The sequence below is a fragment of the Populus alba genome, chromosome 1 (genome assembly GCF_005239225.2).
Source record: "Populus alba chromosome 1, ASM523922v2, whole genome shotgun sequence".
Lineage (NCBI taxonomy): Eukaryota > Viridiplantae > Streptophyta > Magnoliopsida > Malpighiales > Salicaceae > Populus > Populus alba.
The window spans coordinates 33,373,688-33,388,348 of NC_133284.1; the positions used below are offsets into that span (position 1 = coordinate 33,373,688).

General features: G+C 30.5%; 2 protein-coding genes across 2 annotated transcripts; both read left to right on the plus strand.

The window, feature by feature from the left end:
- Positions 1 to 2,271: 2,271 nt before the first annotated feature.
- Positions 2,272 to 2,975, plus strand: LOC118055492 (uncharacterized). Its single transcript, XM_035067413.2, has one exon. The coding sequence runs from the start codon at positions 2,462 to 2,464 to the stop codon at positions 2,798 to 2,800; it is 339 nt and encodes a 112-aa protein (XP_034923304.1). The 5' UTR covers positions 2,272 to 2,461; the 3' UTR covers positions 2,801 to 2,975.
- Positions 2,976 to 5,284: 2,309 nt separating this feature from the next.
- On the plus strand, positions 5,285 to 9,335 carry LOC118055490 (uncharacterized). The gene is made up of 8 exons (XM_035067411.2): positions 5,285 to 5,542; positions 5,627 to 5,789; positions 5,962 to 6,072; positions 6,488 to 6,622; positions 6,740 to 6,841; positions 7,604 to 7,773; positions 7,868 to 7,967; positions 8,943 to 9,335. The coding sequence occupies exons 1-8, from the start codon at positions 5,451 to 5,453 to the stop codon at positions 9,186 to 9,188; spliced, it is 1,119 nt and encodes a 372-aa protein (XP_034923302.1). The 5' UTR covers positions 5,285 to 5,450; the 3' UTR covers positions 9,189 to 9,335.
- The last annotated feature ends 5,326 nt before the right edge of the window (positions 9,336 to 14,661 follow it).

Below are 14,661 nucleotides of genomic sequence, written 5' to 3' on the forward strand. Positions count from 1 at the left end.
ATTAAAAAAAAAAATAGTGTATCTCCATGTCTCTAAACCCAAAAGGTCTCCATGAAATTTCCATAAAGAAGTCTCCATTAATCTCTATTATGTTGCCAATTCCCTGTGACCAATCTTCTTGAGGTCTTCGTGACCAATTTTCTCCAGGTTCTAGTGACCACCGTCTTTGGGTCCTGTGACCATCTTTATGTTCTTATGACCAACTTTCTCCACATCCCTGCAACTACTACCTCTAAAAAAATCATGGATCTTTCTTCACAAAACATTGGCAATTTCTCTCACAAATTCAAAAAACAAGTAAACATTCAAAAGCAAGCCATGTACCATCTTTATACAAGTATACACTATAAGTATTTTATTCTCTTCTCTTGCTAGTTGAAGTCTTCTAAATATGTATGTTTACAAGATTTCAATGGGAAATGATAATAAAAAAAAAATAGAGGTATGTTGAAATTTGGTTGGGCTATGGTCGCTATTTTAGCTTGCTTGGGCCATATATATATTCATCAAAACAATATTGTACAAAGAATATTCTTAATAAGACATGTAACACATCTCTGCTCTACAAACAAAAAAAAAAAATATCATTTTTATCTTTTTAAATTTTTAATTGTTTATTACTTGAGAAAAAAATTTAAATATCAACTTAAACATTAAAATATCTCTTATTCTACCAAAACAAAACTTGTGTTATAGATATAACACAAGCTCATAACTCATCTCAATATTTTTATTAGAAGTTTTTCCACTTACTTGTTTAGCAATGTTAATGACAGTGACAAATTATCCACCAACCCCATTGTTTATCGCTAAAGCAACCTTTCAAAGTCGATTTCCACGTGCGTTTATGGTAATTATCTATCGACCATGGGTTCTTTTAAATCAGATTTTTTATTAAATAAATAGTCAATTGCATGTCCGGTCTTCTTAATGAACAAAATACAACTTCGATGGTTCGATTTGTTATTATAATGAAGTTTTTTTTTAATATGTTTTAATATATTTATTTAAATTAATTTTATCCTTTCATACATGTTAATTAAGTCTCTAATCTATCATTTAGGCAAGGTTTTTAAACTAATTTATCAAAATCAATCACGTAATTTACACACAATAACAGGTTTATATTTGAATATGTGTTAATTTTATTTGTTTAGAAATATGATTATCCATACTATCAAAACTAATGCTGAGATTGACTATGACCATATCTAAACGAGAAAAACAATAAGAGAGTGACTGTTTATAGAGGGAATTGTTGGAGTTTATATAACAATTCATACTTTATTTTATTAATGAATCTATTTTATATAACAATATTTTATTCAAATATTATTTATTTTAATCTATTCAATCTTTGAATTTTTTCCTTAAAATCACCAATTCGAGTCCCACAAATCTCAAGGTTATTAAAGATTTATATGGTCGTTAACTTCAGGACACGTGAGATTGATCAAGATGCACGCAAATTAATCTGGACATCCATATATATATATATATAATATATATATATATATACAAACAAAATCTTTATATGAAATTCATATATAAATATACGTGGTGGATCTGTATACGATTTTTGGATAAAAGGATTGCTTTCTAAATATTTTTTGATTCGTAAATGGTGTCAATGTATCAGAACTTACAACGTATACCTCGGTCCACTTACAAAATGATTGCATTAGCCAAAAAGGAGGAGGAGGAGGAGGAGGAATTACATCTCGATTGAATGCATGCCGGGATTCAATCTTTTTATTTAGATTTTCTTGAGTCTCTGTAGAATCTTGTTTTACACCTAAACCGTTGGCAAGGTGATCGGGGGAGAAACGTCACACCTGCTACTCCCATTTGCTCAGGATGATGATCGCATGCTCGAAAGAGCCGCACGCATTGAATAAGACACGGACACGCTATTAATTTTGACTTCTCAATTGGCAAGCCACCAAACCAAAATCAAAACTTCCTCAGTTCAATCTTTCCAAGTTGTGATTTGCCTACCTTTCACGATTAGGGTCGGCTAATTCATCCTCGATTAATGAACCGAGTCTATTTTTTAATGTTTAATTTGTTGACACCGTGTTTTTGTTTCATAGACTTCTTCACTTTTGACCTTACGATTCTCAAATCAAAAATGGTAAACTTTTCTAGCACTAATGACAGATGAGCTCCAGTTCGGTCGATTTCCCTTTAGCACAGAGTTGTTTGCTGTATAACATATCATCTGCTAGCTAGCTGTCAGCATTTCAACGAAGAATTTTCAAAGGCCCGACGTTTATCTAACAAAACTTCATTGACCAGAACATTTTTCCTCCTACCGTTATCCACTAGTGCCAATTATATGGTCGCTATAAATATAGGTTGTTCCGTGACATTTCAAGCATCATCAAATCGCACTTTCATATCTACGACGTTTTATCCGAGATAGTTGAGTAGAGCACTGCAAGGAAAGAAGAAAAAAGTGATGGAAGGTTTGATTCCATTTCTTCTCCATTCAATCAAGAAACAGAAGCCTCATAACAGCTACAGGTCTCTCTCCATGGGGTCGAGCCGTGGCTACCGTTTGTTGATGGGAGGTGAAGGGGAGTCGGTTAATGGTTCGTCTCATCGGCGAACCAGGTCAGACTACCAGCCACCACCCATGGAGTCTTTGGAGCTGCGGGCCAATTTAGATTTTCTCCGATCTGGGAGCTTGAGGAAACGTTCTTTGAACTCTCCCTCGATGACTGGCGGCTCAAAGTTTGATGCGTATCCTCATCAAATGGGCAAGCAAGTGAACAACAAAGCTAATATTCGACAATAAGAGATTCGAAGTGTTGAAGATGACTCGACAGTATTGTTCTTGATTCTTTTGTATTTTTACTTTATATCATGTTCTTCTGTACTTAATTTATTGCAAGATAATTGTGTATCCGAAAGGGGAAAAAAAAGGAAATTGTAAATTATTTTCTTAATAATAATATACTTTGATTCCAAAACCAGTTAGCTAGGTGTTTATTAGGAAAGATACACACAGATACTTTATTGTTTGGAATTGCGTTATAAACTGGGATTGAGTAAAATTTAAAATTTTTTATTTAAGTTTAATTTTTTTATATATTTTTGAATTATTTTAATATGTTATTATTAAAAAATAATTGTTATCACTTTTTTAAATATCCTCTATAATATGTGGTGCGACATGGTTACTTTTTTGAGAACATGTCAACATATGTACTTCATTAATTAATATATCTATTTTTTTGTTCTTTAAATATGTAAATTATACGTATTAAAACAAATAAACAAAATGTTACCTACAGGAAAACTACAGATTAGTTTTTTTAATTGAGATCCTTAATAAGAGCGTTAAATCACTTTTCATTTCCTTTAAGGATGTTAATTGATTATTACCATCTATTTCATATGACATTAATTAATTCTATATCACATGTTAAAATATGCAAAAACTATTGTAAGAACATAACGATTCTATACAATAGAAATAGTCAAAATCATACTATAAAATATATTTGAATGTCGGATATGATTCTAAAAATATGTTTAGAAATGTAATGTAAACCGTATTTTAAATTTTTTAAATGTTTTTTGTTTAAAATAATTTTTTTATGTATTTAGATTATTTTAATGTGTTAATGTTAAAAATAATTTTTAAAAAATAAAATAATTTATTTTAATATATTTTTTTTAAAAAAATACTTTAAATTATTGTAACCATTGTAATCCAAATATAGCTACAAAGAACTTTTCAGGACCTTGGTTTTCTTCGTGAATAATTCTGAGCTATAGACATTGGTACTTCTTGTAAATCAATACTTTAATCGCTAAGTGAGTATAATGTTTAAGGAATTTTTTTTTATCATAAAATATAAAAAAAAGTAATTGCAAAAATGTGTAATTGTGAACGAAAAACCTCATCTCTTCTTCGTACATGAGAGAAAATATCAAGATGTGACGTATGCATCAAGCCATCACAGCAGCATGGCGTAGGTTAAGACATCTCTTAGCAGTGTAAACTATATTTTCTTAAATTTTTAAAAACAAAATTTGTTTAAAATAATTTTTTATATATATTTTTCAGATCATTTTAATATGTTAATGTTAAAAATAATTTTTTTAAAATAAAAAAATTTATTTTGATATATTTCTAAGCAAAAAGCACTTTGAACCATCATTACTATCATAATCTCAAACACTATCATAATCTCAAACACACCTTAAGCGTTGTCGACATTAATAATTATAAAAGAGAGAGAAAAGAAGGGAAGAAAAGAGAAGAAAGGGGACTGAAAAGTGCATTTATACAAGAGGGGTGTTTGAGATTGTAGTAACAGTGGCAGTTTAAAATATTTTTCGTTTAAAAATGTATCAAAATAAAAAAAGTTTTATTTAATTTGTTTTTGACATCGATACATCAAAACAATCTAAAAACATATATAAAAAATTAACAAAAAAAAATTTAAAATTTAAGGAATGCGATTTACACCACATTTCTAAATACACCCCAAGTACAGCAAACCATTAATTGACTTAATTGGGTTAGGCTTGACCAAATCAAACAAAACCTTAGACTTGGTGAAGCTCAATTTAACTATAGTCAAACTAAGCCCGAAGATGATAACTCGAGCAACAAGATGGGCTTGGTTAGGCTTTATATGACTAGAGTCAAATCGAGCTTGAAATGGTAGAAATCGAGCCCAAAATAAACTTGGTTGAGCTTGATTTGACCATGATTAGACCAAGTTTGGAGGAATCAAATTGAAACTAAAATGTTTAAATTTAGCTCACGAGCTTGACTCAAACTCGTCCGACACTTTTTTTTTTCTATTAAACTTGTATCATCAAAAATATTTTTAAAATATCCACTATTTCATTCTTTATTATTTTTATATATGTTTGAGCAATATCTAATTTTTCTTCTTCTTTTTTTAATCATGTACATGATATCAAAACTATTAAACATCATATGCTCCAAAGTTTACATTATGAATTAGATAAATTAAACCAAATAGGTCAAACCAGATTTTTTAATCTATTTAAATAAATTATTTACGATCTAATTTAATTTAAATCTAATCCAATTAAGTTCTGGATGAATAAACGACTGGGCTGATACATATATGGAGCCATGTTTAATAACAGTGCGAAAGAATTACAATTTTGATTTTTTGAAGCATATGGTTGCTTCGGAGGTGGGCTACGATGGTTGGCCCATGCGTCCATTACCCAAAGTGCATCACGGTTCACAATACACGTCGTTTAAAGAAGGGAATATGATTAATATCAATTAACCACCAGATAGAAACGACATCGTGTTGAAGCTGGAAGCATGTTTTGTGTTGAAGACATCACCAGAACCAGGATGCGAGACAGAGCTGACAGATAGAGAAGAAAGAAAGAAAGAAACCCCCAACAAACAACAGAGAAAATCGAAGGGCTAAACTGTTACTAATATGGGCGTTGGATCGATTTTCGACGGTGCTGATGTACGGGCAGAGTTTGAGAAAGCAGGCATCAACACTCACTTCATTCCCTTTATTTGGAAGTAAGTAATTACAAGAACATTGTCCTTTTCTTCTTATTTTGAAATTAATTTCCCTTGATGTTTTTTTTTTTATTATTGTTTAAGGTATGTGATTAAGAACCCTAATTGTGAATGGGATGAAATACCCGATTTACCCTCAGCTGCATACTCACTTTTGCGTTCCAAGTTCAAAACTTCTACTTCAAGTGTCGACTCTGTTATTAACTCCAATGATGGGGTCACCACCAAACTTCTCGTTAAGCTTCAGGTACTGCTCTACTGACTTCTTTAGTTTCATTGTAACTCTGATGATATTTTGTTTTACTGAAAATATAAATTAAGATGAGTTTTAGGGTTGAAATTGTGCTTGTGTGTGTTTTTATTGGCGCTTTTATTGTTCTTTCTTGATCTGGGTTTACATTATGATGATTAATCATTAGAATGGAGCATTTGTGGAGGCGGTGATTATGAGGTATGACACCCGGTTGGGGAAATATTGTGGGAAACCCCGTCCTGGTGGTCCAAGATCGACTTTGTGCATATCATCTCAGGTATGAATGTTGTATCCTGTGTTTTTTTTTTATATATATATATATATAGAAATGTAGCCTTGCAATGCTGTAGCATTTTTTGCATGTATAGGTGTGACTTGAGCCGATTCAAAACTTTATTGACCAGACAAGTTTTATATAGCCTTGCACAACAACATTGCTTTCTTTTTTTACGGGAAAGCAGAAAATTTGAGTCATTTTTCATTTTTAATTCAGTGCATTGATTTCAACTTAAGATGAAGCTTGGCTCGTGTTTGAAAAATGATATTTTGGGCCATCTCTTGTCCCTAATTTTAATCTGTAGGAAGTTTTCCTTCACCTTTGATTTCTTGTGTCTCCTTGCTGTTGTTGGTTTATGCATTTAGGTGCTGCCCATGCACAATGTTTGTTTTAACCTCTTCTCTTTCTATTGTAGGTTGGATGTAAGATGGGTTGCAAATTTTGTGCTACTGGAAGTATGGGATTCAAAAACAATCTGTCGTCAGGAGAAATTGTTGAGCAATTAGTTCATGCCTCTCGTTTATCACAAATACGGAATGTTGTTTTTATGGTCAGCCCCCCTGCTCCCCCCCCCCCCCAACCAAATTGCAATTTCCAAGCCTTTATATTGGTCCAAAATGAGGTTTGAAAATGAGTCTAAATTCTTAATTTTCTGTTATGTGACTAGGGCATGGGGGAACCACTGAATAACTACTCTGCCTTGGTGGAAGCAGTACGTGTTATGTCAGGCCCGTTTCAGCTATCTCCAAAGAGAATAACTGTGTCAACAGTAAGTGCACTGACATTGTTTTCACTTGTCTACTATCACCTTGTCTATTTTATTCCAGAGCTCCTCTCTCCATAGCTGTTGACTTTACTAAATCATTGCCCTGCTCTCTCCTAGATGAATCTCTTGTCACATCTACTTCCAGTAGAATTTGAAAGATTGGGCCCTTGTTGCCCACACTTTCCTGGATATCATCCTCAATTATCACATATCATCAAGCCTGTAACATTTACAATGTTCTAGGTTTTGAGATTTGATGAAATCCATAATTTCTTGAATAAATCTACAACAATTTTTTCTTTTACCTCATCAATGTTGTTTTGTCATCTTCATCTTTGTTGTTTCCTTCTCTTGGCCTGCTCATAACTTGCAATTGAAGAATCTTGGGTGGTTAATCTTTGTGATTTACCTTACTTAACATATAAATATATGAAAATGCAATTTTGTGCATATGAGTTGATTTTTAATTTAGTAAATGGGATCTTTTAATGGTCCCGTTAAGCACACAATTTGTAATTTTGGAAATGGAATGTTGAGGACATCATATGTAGTAGTCGAGACAAGATTCCTTTTACTGTCAGTTTTTATTGTCTGTTTTTATCTCTTCTACTTTTATTTGATATATTTGACATGGATTTCATAATCTATTAAACCTGAACTGTTCCTAAGGAGAAGTATGTAGGTAGGTTGAAATTTTTAAACTGGTTTATTGAATGCAGGAAAACTTGACTTACAAGCATACCGGTTCAATCTAATCTTCTGTAGGTTGGAATAATTCATGCTATCAACAAGCTTCATAAAGATCTACCTGGATTGAACCTGGCAGTGTCCCTACATGCACCAGTTCAAGATGTTCGCTGTCAGATAATGCCTGCAGCTCGGGCTTTCCCTTTGGAAAAACTCATGGATGCTCTGCAAGTATATCAAAAGAACAGGTAAAACTTTGCTAGTCTTATGTTTCTGCAATTCATTTCTAAATTACATGTCTTTGCAACTTGTTTATCTCACAGCTGGTATTTTAATTTTCAGTAAGCAGAAGATTTTTATTGAGTACATAATGCTTGATGGGGTGAATGATGAAGAGCAGCATGCCCACCAGCTAGGCAAATTGCTTGAGACATTTGATGTGGTGAGCTCTTAAATTTGAGTTTAAGCACAAAATTTTTATATGTGATGGTGCTATGTGTGGAACTCTATAACAAGGCTTGAGATCTGGTTTTGTTGCTTGCTGAGTGTCAAAATCTGGAAGGCATTGAAAAACTGTACTTGCAGATAAGTAGCGAGTCTTAATTATCGAAGAACAGCTTTTCATCTTGCAAACCAATTTAATTTTTAGTATTATTTTTAAAGAAATTTCTACTGACTTACACCCAATGAGCATCTGCGTATTCTTCTATTTGCTCATAACTACTCATCTTTTTTTTTCATTCATGAATTGTGATAGTTTCGATGTCACTTCACAGAACCTACTTTTCTATTGGTTACAGATTCACATCCCGGTTTTTTATTCATTGACTGGGAGTTTACTATGAGTTAGAAAAACATATTTTGATGATGGAGAACCAAAACACCTGGAACCAGTCAGAATCACAAGTACTTTCTAGATCACTAGATTGAGGAATTTAAGCAAAGCCCCAGTTTATAATTGTTAATCAAATCATAGTATTTGAATTTCTCTCTTGAAGAAAAGAAACTCTCACAGGATGGAACACACCAAAAAATTTGTTTTAACTTTCTAATTTTGCTCTGGTGATAATGACTGGCAGGGTTAGTGGATGAGCTTCATTATGATGTTTATGAACCTAAATTCCTAACTGTGGACATACCTTAATGATTTTAAGGTATGATGAATGACAATGAAAGATTTGGTAGGCTGAACTCTTCTGAAGGAATTTAATTACACTTATTTCATAATTTTCATCCAGCTTTACACTTTGAATGCTCTTTGGCCCATTGTCTTTTATGAGTTTTCCATTTGCATTATTGTTGTCACTTTCACATATCTTTGCTCATGTTTTCAGTTGTGAGTTCATATCTATCAGTAGCTACAGGCTACTTGAATATACAATTCCATTCCCACTCAACTCTTTTATTTTCCAAGCAGGTCGTGAATTTGATACCTTTCAATCCAATTGGTAGCCTGAGTCAATTCAGAACCAGTAGCGAAGAGAAAGTGTTGAGATTCCAGAAAATTCTTAGAGGTGTAAATAACATTCGGACAACTGTTCGTAAGCAAATGGGTCAGGATATAAGTGGTGCTTGTGGTCAGCTGGTGGTCAACTTGCCTGATGAGAAGAAGCCTGCAAATTTGGGTGTAACTGATATTGAAGACCTTGTTTCACGCAGATGAATGAATTAGTCGAGGTTATATAGTCACACATTGTTTATGGAATTTGTTTTCAAAAGTAGGCCAAGCATGGATAAAGTTCTAGTTGCACTGTTGAGGTTCTTGGTGATTTTTCTCGGTATAATTGAAAATTTGATCAAATCACTAGCATACTGTGTGTGAGAAAACTTGTAATACATCTACAGAGACATCTCAAGTCCGAATATCTGAACCTCCCGAAGTCCATGGAAACGATCATGTTGATTCCATTCATGAACCCCGCGGTCCACGATTCAAAACCTGCAAATGTGTTTTTAAAAATTTTTTTTTAAAAGTGTTTTTAAAAAAATTTAAATTTTTTAATATTTTTTAATTTATTTTAAAAAATAAGTGTTTTTAAATTATTTTAATATGCTAATATTTAAAATGATTTTTTAAAAAATAAAAAAAAATTTATTTTGATATATTTTAGCACAAAATGTTTTAAGAAAGTTCTATTTAGAGTATGGTTTTGATTGTTTTTTAAAATGTTTTTTATTTAAAAATATATTAAAATAATATTTTTTTATTTTTTTAAAAATTATTTTTGATATTAGCATATTAAAATAATTTGAAAAAATAAAAAAAAAAAAAATTAATTTTTTTAAAATATTTTTAAAATGCAAAAAAAACAGGGCATTAATGGAATTGGCTTGGTTTTTAGTCTTAACTGTCCATTCTTATTAGTAAAAAAAATCTAAATATTTAAGTGTTCTTTATGTGACATCGACTTAATATTATTTGGTCTCTTACCTCTCTTGCCTTGCTAAAGCATGATAAATTTAGGGTGGTTTTCTTAAAATATATTATTTATGTTTTTTTTAAAAAAAATTAATTTTTTATATTAATCCATTAAAATAATTTGAAAACATATAAAAAAATTAATTTGAAGTAAAAAAATAAAAAATTTCAAGTTTTTTCAATAATATTTTTAAAAGCACAAAAATAAACAAGTGTTTAAGGGTTTCTAAGGCTTTTTGTTTTTCTTTTTAATCTATGAGTGTTTTGTTTGGATATCATACTATAAGGTCTGGTTTTTTTGCAGACTTTTTTGTTTACATTTAATGTCCTTGTGGAAAGCACTAAACAATTAAAATTTAAAAATATGTAGTGTATTTGGTATTATAATAACTTTTGTGGTTGTAGTGTGAAGAAAACAAGTTTTTGAAAAATCTTTTTTTTCTTGTGATTGGTGAGGTTGAAATATATGTTTTGTTAAAATTATGGATGAATTTTATGTTCATCAAAAAGCATGTTCAAGGCATTTAGTTAAAAACTGTTATTGAAATTAATGGAATATAATTTGCCTAAAAGTACATGGATCATATTCTTAATTTCAGATTATCTAAAGTTTAATTTCACTACCAATACATTGTAAAAAAGATCCAAACAAATTACAACAACAATTTTATTGTCTAGTTAAACTTATTGTAATCACATCACGTACATAATCCATATGGGAAGGCTTATGGTTTCTATAGGTCTGTGAATATGGAGTCATATTAGTTAAAAAATCCTTAGGAACAAAATCGAGATGTCAATCAAGTTCTTGTAGTGACATTCTTCTAATGTAGTTATGTATTGTCATGGATGCAATAACAATCTAAACTTGTTCTTTGTAAAGAAATGAAGATATATTCTACAAAATTCTCCATCTTTTTTTTCAAACTTTAAATACACGTACTATCACACAATGTATTGAATAATGGACATGAATAACGATTTCTTCCCGAGTTTATGATTGTTCTCACTTGTAAAATTCTTGCAAATGATGATATCTCTAGGCTCTATATGAACCTAAAAATCCATATTCATTAGGATATCTTAAATCAACCAAGTAGTATTTCCCTACAAAAACATAAACTAACTTTCTAATGTATTTTACAATAACTAAAATAACATTAACTTATCAGAAATAAGATCAAATAACATATTTTAGTATGTTAATACCTTTTGGTGGCTTAGAAAATTTTATATTTTGATTGTCAATTGCCGTAAGAAAAATATGTGTATTATGTATCGTGTATCGGGTGGTGTAATTGACCAAAACTGTAAACAAGACTTAACATTTTCCATCACATTCAAATAATACCTGATTATAGAAGTAAATAAGTGGTTTGTTGCAACATTACATTTTTTTTCTTCATAAATAACTAATGCAACAACACTATAACTTTTACATATTGTTCGAAATCAGGTTATGTAATTTTAGAAAATAAAAGGAAACTTGTTCAAAATAAAAGTAATGAGAAAATGACAACAAGTTTCTTACTAACTTCTAAAGAACATTGTTCTTCACAATTTTGTTATTTATATAATAATTACTAGATGTGTACATGTAAGCTGAGCTTTCAGTTTCAATATATAAAAGCTAAAATTCAAAATCAAGGAACTAAACATTCAAAGTCCATTACCAACTGAACTTTCAACCTAACAATATTTAATGTTAATAAGTTGAAAAACTACAAAGTTCTACAATTCAAATACTTAGTAGCAGAAATACATAGACAACATGACATAATTCCAATAACAACTATAACATAAAAAGTATGAGAAATTTGACAATGAAATAACAATAAAGACAAGTGAAAATTTTCTAAATTATTGTATTGCCAACAACAAATAACACAAACAAGACATTAAAGGTTGCAATGAATTCAATGTTACTTTCTCAGGCCATGTTTGTTTTCCCCAACTGTAGCAACCAAAAGCTTGGATTGTTGGGTCAAACATACTACTTTTAACAAATAAAAAAGACATCAACAAGTCTTTAATATAACCTATTTAAGAAATTAAAAACCTTATGTTGAAAGAAAGAATTCAACAAAAACATATTGCAATCACCTATTATATAAAGATAATCCTTATACTTCATACTAATGGCAAACAATTAGACAACTAAGTTATGATGATATAAGAACATTAAGAACTAATATTATGCATAAAAAATCAGTTTTACTAATATTTAACATAACTTAAATGATATAAATAGGATAACAAGTTAACACCTGGCATTTTTCATTTATGGATTTCTTTGTCGATCGAACATTATTTTCAGCTATGAGAATTTCCTATCAATAAATCCATTGCAACCAACATCTTTTCTTGCTTCTCGCACAAAACAATTCAGTGGTAAAGGCATGCAATTCACGGCCAAAGTTAACTATATTTATAAAATATAGTTCTTCCATAATCTTCTTAATACTACATCATTTCTTATCTCTAGAAGTTGATGTGCAATTGCTAGCCATCAAAACACTCTCAATAAGTCGATCTAGGAGTGCGAATAATTGTGCTTTCATTATAGATTCTCTTTTCATTTCACAATATTGAGGTGTAATATGTTATGCACCATTTCTCTTAACATTACCATGGTTGCTACTATTGCTTGTAACTAGAGGTGAGCAAAAAAACTGAAAAACCAATTAAACTGAGAAAACAAAAAAAATAACAAAAAAAACCAAACCGTGAAAAAAAACCCGATTAAACCGATTAGAATAATAATAAAAAAAAAAACAATTAGTTTGGTTTTAGTTTTATAAGCCTGAAACTGAAAAAACTAAACCAAAAAAAAATCAAGTTAAACTAAAAAACAGAGCCAAACCAGAAACAAACCAAGCCAAATCAGAAAAATCGAGTCAAACCAGAAAAAACCAAATCAAACTGAAAAACCAAGCCAAATTGATTTGAACAAGTTTTTGTTCTAAAATAACCGAATCGAAACCAATTGATTTGAACTAGTTCCAGTTCGGTTTCGATTTTTTTTTAAAATGGTTTGGTTACTTTTTTTTATAAAAAATAAACCGAACTGAAAATGATCACCCCTACTTGTGGCATTGCATCCACCAATCATATTACAAACATCATGTACAAAATCAAGAATTGCATCCTCTTTAAAATCACCACTTCCTTCAGATTAACTTCATAATTATTCATATTTATTAATCCAGCACCCCTATTATCTTCATTAGGTAACACTCTTTGCAAGGGAGTCCAAATATATTGTCTCACGACCACTATATTACCAAATATGATGTCATGTTTGGCACACAACGAGGGCTCAATCCTGAAATGACTAAAAAATTTTCTCCTCTCATTTCCTACATAATAAAAGTTGAATATGGTTAACAATACTAGAAGATTAATTAAATAATGCAACAATACAAATGAAATTATGAAGATAACAACAAATATAAGTGACCCGGGATTTTTGCTTTCCACCATTCATTAGTTGCATAAATAGTCTCAAGTTCTCTACTCCAACCAACTCTAGTTTCAAATATTAACTTTTTACATACTCTTTAATCCTTTTTAATCCCATTCCATTTGTTTTTAAGTTATGCTTTTGTTAAAGGAAGACTTGTTTGTTTTTTTAATGCATGTATGATAAATTTCCAGACAATTTTATTGAAATAGGTGTTTGGTCTCATGCATCTCTCAGCAGCTTTAATACAAATATCACAAAACATGTGTAACATTACTTTGGTTCAATAAGTTTTATCATGTGTGTCAGACTCATCCTTTGCTATGTTTGATAAGGTAATGAAAGAAAAGAAATAATTACCTATAATGAAAACACTTTAATGTCTAAAAGAGATGGGATATGAAAATAAAAGTAAAAAAACCTACAACCTCCACAACATTTATTGATCATTTGAAAACCAATGAGATATGATAATGTGTAATTCATTTTCTTCATAAAAAATATTAAACAGTAAAGAATATATGGATAAGGACAAAACATATGTGAGGACTAGTTATTCCTTTCCTTTTTTACAATAAAAAAAATAGATTCATTAATGGGGTGCATGTATAAAAGCAAGCTAAATTACCTGAAAATAAAATGCATGGTAGAAGCTTATATTTACTTCTTGTAGTATCAAAGTTCAGTACTAAAGACAAAAACATGTTCTAGATATGTTGCACTACAATACCTAACTACATCTGATACCTACTGACTATGGATTGTAGGAGATCTGATTGGACCAAAGTTTTGCTAATTTCACATGTTTAATATAACTACATGTTTAAGCAATATGACTTTACTTGTAGAACTATATATCTTTTATAAAGAAGAACTAAATGGACTGGTAACTTGTTAATAGAAGTCAAGATAAGATATTCATGACATAACACAAAATTTTTATACAACATGCTACTGTAAAACAACCTAAATATTCCACAAATCTATCTGCCAACCTAAAATGTCTTCAATTGTTTTCAAGGTGGTTAATCTATATAAAGGTGAAATGTTAAATGCAAATAAATAGCAGGCACTGCATTTCTAAATTATCATTGCACAAAACAAATTAATCAGTGTTAAAGTAGATTCAGATGTCAATTTATACAAGCATCTCCGTCAAGACATTAACAAATGGAAAGTCATTTCATTAAGACTGCAACGACTAGTATTTCTTTAACCTTGATTAGTTTAAACATCGTATTAATCTAAACATCA

What these genes read in the sequence shown, in the direction of transcription:
- LOC118055492 (XM_035067413.2), top strand. Translation starts at nt 2,462, where the DNA reads ATGGAAGGTTTGATTCCATTTCTTCTCCATTCAATCAAGAAACAGAAG.
- LOC118055490 (XM_035067411.2), top strand. Translation starts at nt 5,451, where the DNA reads ATGGGCGTTGGATCGATTTTCGACGGTGCTGATGTACGGGCAGAGTTT. An exon ending in CAAGTATATCAAAAGAACAG is followed by an intron (nt 7,774 to 7,867) that starts GTAAAACTTTGC and finishes TTTAATTTTCAG; the next exon opens with TAAGCAGAAGATTTTTATTG. An exon ending in TGCTTGAGACATTTGATGTG is followed by an intron (nt 7,968 to 8,942) that starts GTGAGCTCTTAA and finishes TTTTCCAAGCAG; the next exon opens with GTCGTGAATTTGATACCTTT.